General features: G+C 42.2%; 1 protein-coding gene across 2 annotated transcripts in view; it reads right to left on the reverse strand.

Moving 5' to 3' along the window:
• The window catches only part of LOC137850539 (programmed cell death 6-interacting protein-like), a 33,960-nt gene extending 19,354 nt beyond the window's left edge, over window positions 1–14,606 (reverse strand). Inside the window, exons 1-5 of one of the 2 annotated variants that reach the window (XM_068670724.1) lie at window positions 14,251–14,606; window positions 4,706–4,760; window positions 3,744–3,813; window positions 2,130–2,257; window positions 1,432–1,585 (exon numbers count right to left, since the gene is read on the reverse strand). In XM_068670724.1, the coding sequence (XP_068526825.1) occupies window positions 1,432–1,585; window positions 2,130–2,257; window positions 3,744–3,813; window positions 4,706–4,760; window positions 14,251–14,456 (613 nt within the window). In that variant the 5' untranslated portion in view covers window positions 14,457–14,606. The remainder of the gene's footprint in view (window positions 1–1,431; window positions 1,586–2,129; window positions 2,258–3,743; window positions 3,814–4,705; window positions 4,761–14,250) is intronic. The other variant, XM_068670725.1, reaches the window with a different exon arrangement.
• Window positions 14,607–17,248: the final 2,642 nt, after the last annotated feature.

The raw sequence follows: 17,248 nt of genomic DNA on the forward strand, positions 1-17,248 counted from the left end.
AGATCCATCACCGTTAGAGGCTTTTGTTTTCACTCATGTATCCTTAAAATATCAAAGCTACTATGCAAGCCTAGAGATGGACAAGCAAACATTCAGACTTTGAGACACTTAAAACGTTAAGTTCTTCAGAAACTCTGGAACTAATCTGTAGCTCTGCAATGAAGTTTGCCTTTGCAAACCAATTTGTTTTTTGTCAAATAACTTTGCTTTCAATTTGTGAATAAACTCAGTTCCATCAGAACCAACAAGCTCAGCTGGGTAAGGCTGCTAAACAGACCATCTCATGCTAGACGAAAAACTGAAAAATTGCATGTAATGCTAATCGTCAGTGCACCAAGAAGCTGCATTTGAGTTTTGAGACCAAGTCATGGACTTATATAAAAGCAACATTCAAATATCCAGAGACAAAAATACTGCTAAACATCCTAATAAATAACATAATCATGGTTTATCATTTAGCTGAAGGACATTAATTTCTGGTTAAGATTCTTTTAAGATTAGGGCAGTAAGGCTATGAGGCTTTTGAGAAATCTTCCCTGTGAAGCAGCATACAAGTAAGATAAACATCGCCTTCCTCCACTGTACTGCAAACTATACGGTGGAGAGCAGGGGTAGGGAGTGTGAGCATCACATCTGACCTTTAGGTCCTTAGTTTTACTTTTGGGTACCTTTAAGCTCTAGATGTACAGTTTGTTCCAAGAGAGAGGAGCAGAAAAGCAAAAAAGTCTAGTACTGAAGATGGTAGTGTTCCACAGGAAAGATCCTAGAAGCATATGTTCTTCAATAACTGCATGAAAATATGCTGCTGCTGAATGATTATTTCATAATCAGCCTTTAACAGTTATGGACCCAATTTTTGTTCTACCTGCAGAATTTCACTTTCAGAGATAAACTGGGCATTCTCAACGTTAGACAAGGTTATACAGTTCCATTCTTAAAAACGAAGGGCAATGGAACAATTTAATTCCACTAAACTCCTAGGAAATGTCCTTTGTTTCCCTGTACAGTCATTTTTCTAAATTCTCACGAGATCATCCCCCATGTATAGAAGGGAAGTAGTGGTAAAGCTCCTGTGCACTATTTCTAGTACTCTTGGTTCTTTTAGATGACGATTTTAGTTTTCAAGAAGGAAAAATATGTAAACCAACAAAATCCTTTGTAAACCAAAGTTAATTGTTTTGAACACAAGAAGGAAAAACAAATGGAACAAATGCACTGTCAAATGAACCTTAGACAAATTCTAAAATAACATCTGTAGTTTGTGTTTAATGACCCGCATTTGCAGGTGGACATGGTGTGGAAATCCGTAATGGGAAAAATAAAAACATTTGAAAGGCCATTTACCAGCTCTTAGTAATGTAATATGCTTTTAAATTTTTATGGAAGTTGCAATGATCACTTAAATATTTAACCTAAGCATTAGAAGTATACCTCTTGTTGCTTTCAAAAAAAACACTTCTTGGGCTTGAGCCAACATAATAAGACTGAGAGTTCCAACTGTGTCGGGAGAGATGTCCACCGTGGGTTCTCGATTCAATGCTGACAGAACAGTGTCTTTAATGTGTTGGAAAGCACCACTTGCAAACTAAACAAAACAAAACAATGTATTATCCTTCACATTCTCAAACAGATTTTTACTTTTACAAATATAATACATAAAATAATTTCAAAAAATAGAACTTGTTCAGTATCCCATTTACTGTTTAGCTACCAAAAAAAATTTCTTGCAACTTCTTGTTCTTAAAGTTAACTTGCACTGAGACATTTATGAAGACAGACTACAAGTAAAAGCATATTGGCTATGGCTAATCACGTAAGAATGCGAAAACGTATTGCATTTTACCAAGAAGAATACAAGAGATTATTGCTATAGAACTTGTTAAGAATATTAGCCAAAGTCACTAAATCTTAAGCTGAAGGTTGTTAGTTAACAACACTCTTGCGAGGTAGGGGAAGAGGGGAACTGTTATGCAATGAAATCCTTCAAAACTAGCAAATATGCACAAGAAAACACTAGGTAATTAGTCAACCTATCTTTGTAATTAAGGGAAAAAAACACATGCAGCTATAAAATTGATGTTCTAAGATCAATAACAGAATTCAAAAGCATAAGCAGGGAGTCTCTGTACCTGATAGTGTTTAGCTGCAGCTTTCAGTCCCTCATCATTATCTAGATTCTGTTCTGCTGCAATCTGGCTTGCCAATGCTCCACAGTTGAACAAAACACAGGTCTTCTCATACCCCAAACTCGCCAGGGCTGCAATCAAGAGACAGTTACCCACACTTAAGAAAATAATCCTCAGTACTTTAGCATCCTGCAGAGGAAACCACAGTTTCAAATCAAAAAATAAAGCAAATCATAATGAAGTTTTAAAGTTGAAGTCCTCTTTAGTCCGAAGGCTGAACAGAGCCTTGTTTAATACTTCCACTAAATGTTTCTAAGTGAGGAACTGTAAAGACCATAGTATAGAGGTCTACACAGTACATGAAATAATTTGGAAATCTCTTTTGAAGTGTATTTTCAAACATGCTATAGAGGTTACACATCATTCAAAAGACTAAAGCACAAGAAGATACGATTTCAAAGTTTCTGAAGTGCAAAAATACTTTATATCTAGAATTATTCTACACTTTGGACTACTTTTCAACTGTGATTTACTACAGTGAGAACAGCTGTTTAGCAATATTACTTTTCCTCAGACTCATCTGTTTATAGTTCTACCTATTAACTTAAACCAACATATTTCAGATTACATGGTTCAGATTCCAACCCAAACCATGGGTTTCTATGATTATCCAGAAGAACTTTCTAGAAGAGTTAAAATTCGAGCAAGGAAATTTGTGCAGCATTTGTTTATACATAGTGATGTGGTATATTGTTCTGCATATAGTTCACCCAAGCATATCTCTAGCACCTGTATTCAGAACATGGAAGTTGCATAGATTTTCAGTAGTTGCTAACAGAAAACTATATGCAAGATGGATTTTTATTTTATTATTTTTTTTAAAAAAAAGAAGTATTGCAACAGATTTTCCAGGCTTTGTCTACAGCTTCAAAATTGCAATGGTCATCCTTCAACATTAACCATGATGAACACTTAGGTATAAATAGAAACAGAGAATGACGACAACTGGACAGCTTTACACTTAATTCAAAAGCATTTAGTCTTAGTTTCTGCATTGGCAAGTGTTCCAAATTCATTTTATGACCCAGAAATTGCAGGGCAGAATTGTCCCCATGCAAGTAAAATGAAACAGACTCAAACTCCTTACATTTGCAGAAAACAAATATAATTTATTTTATGAAGTGTTCAAATCTGTTCGAACACATTTTATAAAGTAACAGAAAAATCACTTCAATGCATTGGCAGGCAGGTCCTTCTAGTAGTCTCTTCAAGAGCATGTGATGTCTAACTATGTTAATGAAGCCAGATAAACACTTCTTCTGTAGGGGACTTGCTTCACTTAGACATTTCACTTTTCAAAAGGATCTGACTTATAAAAAGCAATTAAGAGATGGCTTACCAAAAGTCTACCTTTGAAACTTAATGTCATCTTGAACCGTTTTCACTAAAGTCAGCCGGGGGTGTCCAAGGAACAGAAGTGATTTATCTCTTAGTAATGTAGCAGGGACTCGTGGAAAGTTATACTGATAGTACTAGAAACACTATTAACTTTTCAGCTATAAGAAAATATTCTCACATTTTATCATTAACACTTGCATTCTTGGTGTGATTACATACCCAGTTTGACAGAGCCTCCAAAAAGCGATCCTTTATCAAAAGCATCTTTCCACGTAAATGTTACACAGACCTGAAAGTTGTGAAAAACATCTTTATTTCTAAAATAAACAATGAAGTCTTCAGAAAATATCCCGAATTTACATACTTATCCTTTTTTAATTCTAACAATATAAAACATTTAATTCACCAATGACATTACAAACATTCTGGAAGCGTCAGAAAAACATCAAGAGTTACTTTAAAAATTTACTATATATTTTTTTTCTTCCTGTTAGTTTTTTCAAATCTTTTTTTAAAGCAAACAAGATAAATTCTCAAAACAGACCTTCAGCTCTACTCCTTCTCTAAGTGACAGAAAAAGTTACTTCCAAACTAAGGTATTCCTCTCACATGAAGTCTGACAGACAGGTATGGTGTTCACAATTAAATGAAACTACCCAACCAGGCAGTTTCCATTGTTCCAAACAATAGAGGCAGAAAAATAGTAAACCAGTGGGTTTACTCTGTTATAGCTATGAATGAAACATCTGTTCTACCTCAAAAAAAACAAGCATCATATTCCAACCATTACTAACTAAAGCTTTTCCCATATAAATTATGTTTTTTTAAAAAGCATTTATAACGTAGTCTGAAATAGACTTCTCGGGAAAAGGAAAGGAGTAGAAGAGGAATATTTTGGCAAAGCACACTCTTTCTAATTTAGAGCACAACAACCACCAGCCAACAGCAGAACTTTTCTGAATCTTTAATATGAAGGTAATCCTGGCCACTACAGGTGAAATTTCAGTATAGAGTATTCGTGAGTACAGACTGAAAATAAACAGACGTTGGGAAAATAAGGCTCATAGTTTAAATGTCTTGCCTGAGGGAAGTATTGTTTAGTGGATTAGGTACAGGCTTGGCAGTCATATCCTAGCTGCCATGATCACAATTCAGTATAATGGTTTGACACATCTTCTTACCTGATTTTCAGAGAATGGAAACTTTGGTTCAATTGAACACAGCTGATCATAATATCTACAAAAAAAAAGGAAGAGATCCATGAGCTAAATCAAATTAAGAGTTCTGTTTCTTACACTGATAAGTAAAGAAGAGAGTACAACAACCTCCCCACCATCACCCAATAAATTATGGGGTTCACTCATAGCTATGAAGGATCTGGAGAACAGACAGAAATCCTGTCTAGGGGGATCTTTTCACTGGATGAAAAAGTTCAAAGGGAATGATAATGTTGGAACCCTGTCACAATCCAAAGTAGAAGAAGAGCATAACAGAATAAGCTGTCACCTGTCACCTTCTGATGAACAATAGGTGAGAAAAGTGTTATGGAAAGGAGTCCCTGCATACCTAAACATAAAGGAGCACATCATCTTTGGAGCATGACTTAATGTCTAAAGTGCATTTAACAATTAACAGGCTACTCTATGGTCCCTTGATCTGAATATTATAACTCAGTCTCCTACAAATTGACACCTGTTTAAATTTCAATGTATTTGAAATAGATTACATTTGCCTTGCAACATATCAATTGAAGAGCTTAATCCTTGATAATTTTTTTCCAGTTCCAATTTTAGTTTTCATTACAGCATATTATAGCAGTCACTGAATTAAAACCAGAAGTTTCCCTGTGCCGGTATTTTGTCTCCTGGGTGGAAGATGTTTAGGAATGAGTGTCAGCAATATGTCAAGTACATCACAGTCCCCCACACAATCTATCCAAGCAATAATTGGCAGTTCAAAGTTCTCCCACGTTATGCACTAGACCTGCACCACTTATTAAACATGATAGGCTACATGCAGAACAGACACCCACTAAACTGCCAGATGAAAACATTTAACATATGAAGCCTGTTTCGTATATGCCTCCTGCAATTACTGCCATACATAATGTCGGCTATACGCCCATTGGAAAAGTTCTGTTTCCTTAAAAAACATTCTATATTCCCAATATCCAAAACACCTAGTAGCAGTAAGTTTCACAACCTGTGAAACAGTTAACCTTGTTCCTGTTTCCTCAGATTACTTTACTAGCCACTGTTGATAAACATGAAGCAGATGTACAAGGTCTATGTCCCACATGCAAAGAATGTTTGTTTAAAAATTCAGGAAGCATTTTTAATATACAATCATGTTAGCACTTTCTTCAGTAAATTACATCTGCTGATGTACAGGTTTAAGGCTTCAGAAGAAGCACTGCAACTTAAGGCTTTTTAAAGACACTTAGCATGGATTTTAAAACTTGTGGCAATTTTTCTATTGTCTACACAAAGCTATAAAACTGTATTCTACCTTATCACACTGCAGCAATGAGATTGCTACTACAAGGGCAGCCGTTATGAAGTAAGAATTCAAATGTGCCTCACTGAGACACCTACTACTCTATAAATCAAAGGTGTTTTCCCAAAAGAACTAGAATTTATGCTATGTGATCAGGATAAAGGTAAGAACTAAGACATCACAGGCGCTGTCCCCCCCCCTACCAGCCCCACATTCCCAGGTGCCCTTACAGAACAGGTTGGAGGCCCTGGAGCTTGAGAGACCAGTAGCTGAGGAAGAGGTAGAAAGTCTACCCAGGAGGATGCCTAGGGCGAGGAAGTCGACTCCACGCCTAAGGACTGCCTCCACCAAGACAGAAAGAAGGGTGAGTGTTGTGGGCGACTCCCTTCTCAAGGTAACTGAGGGCCCTATTTGTCAGCTTGACCCTACCCGTAGGGAAGTCTGCTGCCTCCCTGGGGCCAGGGTCAGTGACATTGTCAGAAAACTTCCTAACCTGGTTCGCCCCTCTGACTATTATCCTCTTTTAATAGTCCAGGCAGGCAGTGATGACACAGAAGAGAGAAGCCTGAAGGCTATCAAACAGAACTTTAGGGGACTGGGACAGTTAGTGCAGGGAGCGGGAGTGCAGGTGGTGTTTTCGTCCATCCCTACAGTGGCAGGAAGGGGTACAGAGAGGACACGGAAAGCCCACCTGTTAAACACGTGTTAAACACTTTACTCAGCACCTGGCCTGATGGCCGCAGATGGGTCCCTATTTTTTAGGGGAAAACGGATCCTGGGCCAGGAGCTGGCGGGGCTCATTGAGAGGGCTTTAAACTAGGTAAAAAGGGGGATGGGGGTGAAGCAAGGACTGTTGGGGCTGTGCCAGGGGGAACAATGGCGAGGCTGGGGGATAAGGCAATGGCCCAGCTGAAGTGCATCTACACTAATGCACTCAGCATGGGCAACAAACAGGAGGAGCTGGAAGCCATTGTGCGGCAGGCAGGCTATGACTTGGTTGCCATCACGGAGACATGGTGGGACCACTCTCACGACTGGAGTGCTGCAATGCCTGGCTATAGGCTCTTCAGAAGGGACAGGCAGCACAGAATGGGTGGTGGTGTGGCTCTCTATATCAGAGAAAGTTTTGATGTCGCAGAACTTGAAGCTGGGAATAAGGTTGAGTCCCTGTGGGTTAGGATCAGCAGGAAGGCCAACATGGCAAGCATCCTGGTGGGGGTCTGTTATAGACTGCCGAACCAGGATGAGGAGACGGATGAGGAGTTCTACAGGCAGCTGACAGAAGTTGTGAAATCACCAGCATTTGTTCTTGTGGGGGACTTCAACTTCCCTGACATATCCTGGAAGCACAACACAGCCCAGAGAAAGCAGTTTAGGAGGTTTCTGGAGAGCGTGGAAGATAGTTTCCTGATGCAGCTGGTTACTGAGCCTACCAGGGGAGGTGCCCCGCTAGACCTCCTCTTCACAAACAGGGAAGGACTGGTGGGAGATGTGGTGGTTGGGAGCTGTCTTGGGCAGGGTGACCATGAAATGGTAGAGTTCTCCATTCTTGGAGAAGCCAGGAAGGGGACCAGTAAAACCTCTGTCTTGGACTTCCGGAGGGCCAACTTTGAGCTGCTCAGTACACTGGTTGGTAGAGTCCCTCAGGAGGCGGTTCTGAAGGGCAGAGGAGTCCAGGAAGGCTGGGCACTCCTCAAGAAGGAAATCTTAAAGTCTCAGGAGCGGTCTGTCGCCACATGCGCAAAGATGAGCCGGTGTGGAAGAAGACTGGCCTGGCTGAGCAGAGAATTGCAGCTTGAGCTTAGGAGAAAAAAGAGGGTTTATGGCCTTTGGAAAAGAGGTCGGGCCACTCAGGAAGACTATAAGGATGTTGCAAGGCTGTGCAGGGACAAAATTAGAAAGGCCAAAGCTCATCTGGAGCTCAATCTGGCTACTGCTGTTAAAGACAACAAAAAATGTTTTTATAAATACATAAACACAAAAAGGAGGACTAAAGAGAATCACCATCCTTAACTGGATGCAGGGAGAAACTTAGTGACAAGAGATGAGGAAAAGGCTGAGGTGCTTAATGACTTCTTTGCCTCAGTCTTTAGGGGCAATACCGGTTGTTCTCTGGATACCCAGCATCCTGAGCTGGTGGAAGGGGATGGGGAGCAGAATGTGGCCCTCATTATCCATGAGGAAATGGCTGGCGACCTGCTATGGCACGTGGATGTGCACAAGTCGATGGTGCCGGATGGGATCCACCCGAAGGTACTGAGAGAACTGGCAGAGGAGCTGGCCAAGCCTCTTGCCATCATTTATCAGCAGTCCCAGCTATCGGGGAAGTCCCAGTCAACTGGCAGCTAGCGAACATGACACCCATCTACAAGAAGGGCTGAAAGGTAGACCCGAGGAATGAAAGGCCTGTCAGTTTGACCTCAGTGCCAGGGAAGCTCATGGAGCAGATTATCTTGAGAGTCATCACGCAGCACTTGCAGGGCAAGCAGGCAATCAGGCCCAGTCAGCATGGGTTTATGGAAGGCAGGTCCTGCTTGACGAACCTGATCTCCTTCTGTGACAAAGTGACACGCTGGGTGGATGAGGGAAAGGCTGTGGATGTGGTCTACCTTGACTTCAGCAAGGCTTTTGACACCGCTTCCCACAGCAATATCCTCAACAAACTGGCTGCCCTTAGCTTGGACTGGTATACACTTCGTTGGGTTAAAAACTGGCTGGATAGCCGGGCCCCAAGAGTTGTGGTAAATGGAGTCAAGTCCAGTTGGAGGCCAGTCACTAGTGGCGTCCCCCAGGGCTCAGTACTAGGGCCAGTTCTCTTTAATATCTTTATTAATGATCTGGATGGGGGGATCGAGTGTACCCTCAGTAAGTTTGCAGCTGACACCAAGTTAGGTGCGTGTATCAATCTTCTCGAGGGAAGGAAGGCTCTGCAGGAGGATCTAGATAGGCTGCACCGATGGGCTGAGGTCAACTGCATGAAGTTCAACAAGGCCAAGTGCCAGGTCCTGCACCTGGGGCACAGCAACCCCAAGCATAGCTACAGGCTGGGAGATGAGTGGTTGGAGAGCTGCCAGGCAGAGAAGGACCTGGGAGTATTGGTGGATAGCCAGCTGAATATGAGGCAGCAGTGTGCTCAGGTGGCCAAGAAGGCCAACAGCATCCTGGCTTGCATAAGAAGCAGTGTGGCCAGCAGGGCTAGGGAAGTGATTGTCCCCCTGTACTCAGCTCTGGTAAGGCCACACCTCAAGTACTGTGTTCAGTTTTGGGCCCCTCGCTACATGAAGGACACGGAGGTGCTCGAGAGAGTCCAGAGAAGGGCGATGAAGCTGGTGAGGGGTCTGGAGAACAAGTTTTATGAGGAGCGGCTGAGAGAGCTGGGCTTGTTCAGCCTGGAGAAAAAGAGGCTCAGGGGTGACCTTATCGCTCTCTACAGGTACCTCAAAGGAGGCTGTGGAGAGGTGGGGGTTGGTCTATTCTCTACATGCCTGGTGACAGGATGGGGGGAATGGGCTAAAGTGGTGCCAGGGGTGTTTTAGGTTGGATCTTAGGAAGAACTTCTTTACCGAGAGGGTTGTGAGGCATTGGAACGGGCTGCCCAGGGAAGTGGTTGAGTCACCATCCCTTGAGGTCTATAAAAGACGTTTAGATGTAGAGCTTAGCGATATGGCTTAGTGGAGGACTTGTTAGTGTTAGGTCAGAGGTTGGACTCAATCTTGATGTCTCTTCCAACCTAGACAATTCTGTGATTCTGTAATTACTTACAAAGTTAGCACATGAAAGGTACTGTTTTCAAAAACATCTGCTTATTTTCATAAAAATATTTTTATTGTTGTCTGTTTTCTTCATCTTTCATTAGATGGTCATACTTTGAAAGCACATTTAACTACTGCTTCATTTTAAATACTAACAAGTACAATTTTCTGTAAGTGACCTTACACCCCAGGCCTGATATATAGAAGTCATACAAAACAGCCTCTCTTTTGTAGGTCAAGTTCAATTTTGCATTGCTACACTCACCAGTTTAAGTTTGGTTTGATTTGTCACACAATCACTCCATACACACATAGTTCCTAATAAACTTTACTGATACAAACTAACACAAACAGTACAAACAATCACTTCAATAAATAACAGCACGGAATACCACTTCAACTGATGTATTTGAACACCTTCATTGTCTGCTGTCTAGTCAGTCTTTTCCACTTAGTATTACACAGAAAATGGACTTCCTATTTGATCTCCTCCTGTTCCCGAATTTAATGTGCCAACCAGAAGACACCAACAAAGCCAAGCTGTCCTTCCACATTCCACAATTACCCAGTCACCAACTGCCATCAGGGCAACATCAAGATGCAAAGCTTGCTAAATGGCCTTGGGAAGTCAGTGTGTTGCCAACTGACTATGCTTTGTATGGCGGCAGGACCCCGAAGAAAATAAACAGGTATATGTTCCTACCAATGCACACTGTCCCATTTACTACCTATGAATGTGAACAACATGGAGATTTTTATTTAAAAAGAACACAAATTCCTAGTTAACAATTTTCTTTATTATTTCAAGTATACAATGTTGTTTCTTTATACTAAAGAACCTGAAATTCTATTCAAGACTAAGATTTCTTTAAAACTCTTTAGACCAAAAAAAATCAATTAAAGTCCTTTACTGTCCTTTAGCAGTAAGTATACGTTAATATAATGGTAAACTCAGACATTAACTGTAAAAATAAAGCTAGCAAAGACAAAAATAGTAAAGGAAAGGCCACATCTGCTGCATGAGTCAGTAACAAAGGTGTTACTTAAAATTTACAGTAATTTCAAAGTATCAAGACACAAAGAACAGACGTTGCTGCACAATACAACGAGCATTGTGTGTTCGACTCTGCTAATGTGGTGAACTAAAGAAAGTCACACAAACATATCAACTGCCTGAGTTCCAACTACAGCAACAAAAGAGAGAACATATGACAGCAACACAGATCTGGTTCTTTAAATACAGGACTTTTTCACTAAAATAGGCATTACATGCTCCCAAATGCTGACAAAAATGAGTTACAGCAGCCAAATGAGTTGGAAGTCAAGGTCTAAACTAGAATTTATATGCTTCATGCATTAAGAGCCTGAAATCCTCTTCCTCCTTCAAAGAATCACAATGAAAAAAAAAATCATTCAAAAGAAGATAAAAGAGACCAAGATCTGTCTTCACTCTCCTAGATAAGAACTGAAATCCTGAACTTGTAGCTGGAAACCAGAGCTGCGAATTTCAGCCCCGAGAATTTGACCACTCAAAATAAAGCCACACACTTCTTATTAGGCCAATTAAACTCATACCAGCACAGCACCACTCCAGAAAAGGGAAATGGGAATCCTGGTTATTTTCATTATTAGGGGAGGAAGCAAGAAATCCCTTGAAGCTATAATTAGGCTAAGGGGAAGAAAAAAAAAAGAGCACTGAATCAAATTTAGTATGACAGAATATAAGGAGAAATGTGTACCAAGCTTACTTAGTCACCTTCAGAACAGCTAAATTCACACAAAACAAAGAGCTTGGAAGCAAGCAGGTTTTTTTTTTTTTTTTTCCCCAAATTACATTTTCCCCCTTCTGTCAGGGTATCTCAAGTACTTCTCCAAGAAGCATTTGCACTGATCAGCCAAACAACAGCCTGTCTCACACATTCAAAGTTTTACTGCTCAATGTTTGCCTAGATACTGGAACTGCAACTGAGTAAATTTCTTCCCTAAAAGTTCTGCAGTAATTACTCATCAAAGCAAGACTTCTAAAAGACTGCAAAAACAGTAGGCATCCCTAGACTTATTAGCAGAAGATTAAGCCCTCATTTCTTAACAGTTAAGTAGTCTACTGTGCTCCACTAGGTACTATGGTCTATAAAAAGTCAAAGTAGTAAATGTACGCAGAGGGCATCCACATTTTAAATGAACTCTTCCAACCTTACTTCACTAACAAACCAGATTTAAATACAGCAAGTGTAAAAATCCAACTTAAACACAAATCTTGCGAAAGTTGTTAGTGAAACACAAGTCTTAGTACAACCCAAATAGCAACAGGAAAATACTGAAAGTTGGAAAGGGAAATGAATTTTCAGAGGAACCACAAGGCAGTCTGAAGCTTGTGCTACTGCACTCACAAGCTCAGCTGGATACTTCTATTCAAACTTGTCAGCAGGTGCCCACACCTTATAGCACATGAGCAAAAAACGTAGAGTATTTTTACAGAATAAGAATTTATTTTCCAACAACTGTAATTAATATAGACAGTCAGACAGGGACAAATCACAACTTTTCATTAGAGAGAAATTAAAATCTGATAGTTTCCTCCCTCATTTCAGTACATTTTATACCTATTCTATTGTTCCCATGAATAATACTGAAGAAAAAAAAGGATTTTTAACTGTAAAATAAGAATTAATGACTAAGTTCAGACCACTGTATCTCACTTCCACTGTAGAGGGAACAATCTCAAACCACATCATTTTAAATGCAGGTGTTTCATGCTTTCTGTGTGAAGCAGCAGCCATGGCCTTTCCCACCTGTGGCACCCATGAGAGGCCCCATTCAACCTCTGACTACTGCCAACAGCACCTGGGCAAGTTAAAGCCACCTGCAGAGAGAACAGGTCTCTGCGTATGGAACTGACTTGAAAAGTGATTACTTAGACCATTGCAATCAGTTTCCCTTCATTATTTAGAGAGAAAACCTATGGTGAAGTCACATACTATGACCTGAATTAATTTAATGACCTACTGACACCAGAAGAGGGACATCATGCACAGCCCCATGACTTTCAATCACACGCCGTAGACCCTCTTTTGCTCCTACTCTAATGTTGATCTGACCTCACACTGAACTCATTGATGTTAGAAAGCCACATACATCTTTTGTTTTTCAGAAATAGACTATGATGACTAGAACTGAAGAGATACGGCAGGGCTTTTTCCTTTCAGCTGTATGAAGTTGTTATTGTGAGATCATATGAATTAGGTGGGCCAAACAAGGATTTCTGCTAGTAACTAATCACAAACCTGACTGTCATCAACAGGAAAGGGAGCTCAATTCCAGCATTCAAGATAATTTAAAATTAAGCCTTCCAAGTTGGCTGGCTGAATCAATCTTTCAGCTCACAGATTCTCGTTACTTCCCTGACCTTGAAAAGGCATACACAGTAATACCTTCTAAAGCATGCATAGTAATAACCAGGAATAGAACAGGAAACTACAGAGATACTGTAAAACATGATCAGCACAGTCATAGCTTTTATAGTCCAAACACCCAGTGAGGGCTTGATAAGCCCTCAAAAAAAAAAACAAAAAGGAGTAATGTGTAATACAAGTCTTTTCTTCAGTGTCACTGATTTATTTTCTATTCCTCCTAACTTTAAAATAATTATTAATCAAATTCTAGTGGCAAACATCAAACGTGTTTGTACTTGTTCATGATAATGTTACAGAAGTGTGTCAAGTTTATGGTTGGCATTTCACTCCACCCTAAGAAACCCATCTACTTTTATTTTTCTGGGGGGAGAAAAACAATGCCACCATGTACAAACTCTTATTTTGGTACTACAAATCTTTGATTCCAACTTTGCAAAGTGAAGTCTGTACTGGGGGTTCATTCACTAGATTAATCACAGTGATTTCAGTGATTTGAGCTATGATGGGCTTGAAATGTTTCCTGCACAGAGAAAACGGGATTAACACAGTAAATCGAGGATACAAACCGTTAATGTTCCAAAGATGTGATGGATAAGATGTTTTTATAGATGACGGGGCAGTTAGTCCCACAGCAGCAGCCTTGACACAGTTCAACAAGCAGAAGGCTCAGCCTCACCTTCTGCTCACCTAACCTCTGCCAGTCCCTGCAAGAGGGAGGCACCACCCAGCCTCCCTTCACCACACTACATTTAGCGGAAAACACCGACGTGACCATGCAAAAACATCACACTGCCGGTGCACGCTGAAGGAAGGCGTGATGGCAGGGGCGGCTGAAAGAAAAGCGGCCGGCCCCTTGACTCCTACGCAGAACCAAGGGTCACCGGTGCGCTGGAGGCACTCGAAAGGGGAAGTCGGTGCGGCGGCCTTTTCTTCCTCCTCCTCTTCCACCTCCTCTGCTTCCTCCTCCCTCCCCCCCCCCCCAGCCCTCCCTCTCTCTCGGCCCTGCCCCGAGGCCGGCGGGCGGCCCCCCCGAGGCGGGTCGTGCCGTGCCGTGCCGTGCCGTACCTGAGGAGGGTGTCGAGGCAGGCATCGTGCTTGTCGAGCGGGCGGCCCAGCGCGTTCTTGCGGAGCTTACTGAGCTCCTCGGCAGCGCGGCAGTGCTCGGCCTGGGCGTCGCCGCCCGGGTAGCTCTGCTGGATGAACTTGCACAGCGGCTTGGCCAAGTCCACCTCCGAGGCCTTCTTCAGCTGCACCGAGATGAAGTTCGTCATGGCCGGGCGGCTCAGGGAGGCGGGGGGAGCCGAGAGGAGCGGAGGGGAGCGGAGCGCGGCCCGAGGCGGCTCCCGCAGCTGCTGCGCCAACCCGCACTTCCGGGATCGCCGCGCGCTCCCGACGCAGCGTGGGCACGCACGCACGCACGCACGCAGCCCTCTCCCTGCCCCCCTCCCCCCGCGGATGTTCCCCGCCCCCGCGGCGCGAAGCGGTGCCGGGATGAGGGGAGGGAGAGAGTCCTGTGCACGACTCGCGCTGAAAACTGTCTTTGTAAATAAATTCATACATTAGTTCTCTGTAGGGAGTGCTGGAGTCGCTCCAAAAGGGTCGTGGGATCACTCACTAAAAAAAAATAAAATCATCAAAGGACGCTGGAAGCATTTGTCGAAAGGGTGGTGGAGGTGGGGAAGGGACGGGAGCACCTCTGCAGTCAGGGAGACTGAGTCAGGGAGCTGCTCTGCCTGGGTGAAAGGAGGCTCAGGGGGATATAAATACCTCCAGGGGGATCTCACCAATAAATAGTTGAAAGGAGGGTGCAAAGAGGATGGAGCCAGGCTCTTGTCAGTGGTGCCCAGTGCCAGGACAAGAGGCAGTGGGCACAAACGAACAAAGAAGGCTCCTCTGAACATCAGGAACACTTTTTCACTGTGCAGGTGGCAGAGCTTTGTCACAGGCTGCCCAGAGAGATTGTGGAGCCTCCTTCTTGAAGATCTTCAAAAGCTGCCTGGACATGGTCCTGGGCAAGCAGCTCCAGGTGTCCCTGCTTGAGCAGAGAGCTTGGACATGGGCCTCCAGAGGCCCATTCCCACCTCAAACCATCAGCAGTTCCATGAAATCTTGTGCTAAAGGGCATTTTCATGTGTTTCCGTGGCTGAGGGTATGTCATGCACATTGTGCTCACTTTCTGCTGAATCAGCCCTGTGTGACTCAAATACACAAGGCAGGCAGACCATGAGGCTTGCTGGAATGATGGCTGAAAAGGAATGATCTTTTTTCTTGTTCCTCATTCCTTGTTTCAGACAGCTAAAGTTGTGAGCCTGCTATTTTTGTACTGCTTAAGCCATGAGTGATGATACCATAAAAGGGAGTGGTAAAAGTATTTTTAAAATGGGGTTAAAGGTTTTGCTCTGCATCTCACATTTTGCTACAAACTGATCACGAGTTCTGCTATAAAGTCAGTGATTGTTTCCTATTTGGAGATGAGCTAGGAAAAGGAAGGCAACCTCCTTTGTTATCTGATGAATGTCAGAGGAAGAGGGTAGAGCCTGGGAAGTCTGCCCTAGCTGCTGCTGTTGCCACTGGGATGGGTAGCTCCTCCAGCATTAGCAGCTGCTGTTCACAATCCAGAGCTGCAGGTCACTGGCACAGGGAAGGAGGAGATGGAGTTATCTTCCTGCTTCTGCTTGCATGGGCCCAAGTGGTGAGCCAGGTATTTACAACCTTGCCACCTTGCTTCTGCTGCAAACCTTTACTGCATTAAAAAAATAATTAAAAAAAAAAAAAAAAAAAAAAAACACAATATATATATTAACATAAGTTATATCTGGTGTATTTTTATATATTTGTGTTGGTGCCCACACAGAGTAAACGCCTCAATCGATTTCTCATAGCTGAATCCAAAACACATCTGAATCCAAAACACATAGTAGTTGACTTGATTTTACATTAAAAAAAAATAAATCATACAATGAATACAGAAAGTAAGCTGTCCCACCTTAGTCGTATCTTGGTATGTGACTTCCTCACTGCCTTTTTCCCCCAGGTTTTATTGCCCCACATGCACTTGTAAGCATTCAATCTCTGAGCCTGTGTCAGACTTGCCCTGGTGGTATTTTCCACTCCCAGAGAGCACCTCTACCCTCACAAGCTCAGATCCTGATCAGCCTCAAGATAGAGTCAGACGGTCTGTTGCCTCCCTCTGTTTCCAGCATCAACACCTTATTAGGTATAGTTAGCCTACACACCATTACATGATGCACAGCTGTCTATACATGGGAGACAGAGGCCATTAATACTTCCCAGTATAAACAGTCAGAAACACGGGAAGGGTGTGAACAGGGAAGGGCAAAAATTGCAGCCATGAGATCATAGTTTTACTTTGGAGCCCCTGTGACCTTTACATGATGTTGCTTAACACATTCAACCACTGGTATTTTGCATTCCTAAACCATCCACCAACACAACACAGAAATTTCACTTTGTTTCTAAGTTACCGGAATTCCAAACATACAGGTAATTTGCTTCTTTCCCACGGATTTCTTGTCAGTAGTCCCCTAATGCTCTTGTTCTGATTATTACAATCATTATAAGTTTTAATGACTTGTCTCCATGTTACCTCTGCCCAGTTAAGTACTATTTCCCCATTTAGTGTGAAGAAGCCACATTGTCGGTAGTTAGCAGTGCAGGGTACATAATCTACGTCTTCTGAGTCCTGTGCTTTAAACAACAGACCATACTTACTTTTTCAACAGATTTATGCTAGTGTCTAAAGGAACCAGTTTAAAACATCTTTCCCCTAAAATGTTTGAAATAATGCAGCATAAACAAGTTAGCCGTATTTAAGCACTTCCAAGGTCACTGACATATTTAATGTTGGTGTAGACAGATTATTAGGTGTCCCCAGTTTTCCTCTTTTTTTTTTTTTTTCTTTTTTTCCTAAACAACCACTGTGTATATGTAGGCACTACAGTTTTGCAAAAAGTATTTCTAAAAGCCAAATTTGCTTTCAGTACATAACTGGCTTTTCTGCATGCTTCATATATTTTGTCTAGGATTTTTGGACAGAAAAGTT

Source organism: Anas acuta, chromosome 2 (assembly GCF_963932015.1).
Source record: "Anas acuta chromosome 2, bAnaAcu1.1, whole genome shotgun sequence".
In the NCBI taxonomy this organism is placed as follows: Eukaryota; Metazoa; Chordata; class Aves; order Anseriformes; family Anatidae; genus Anas; species Anas acuta.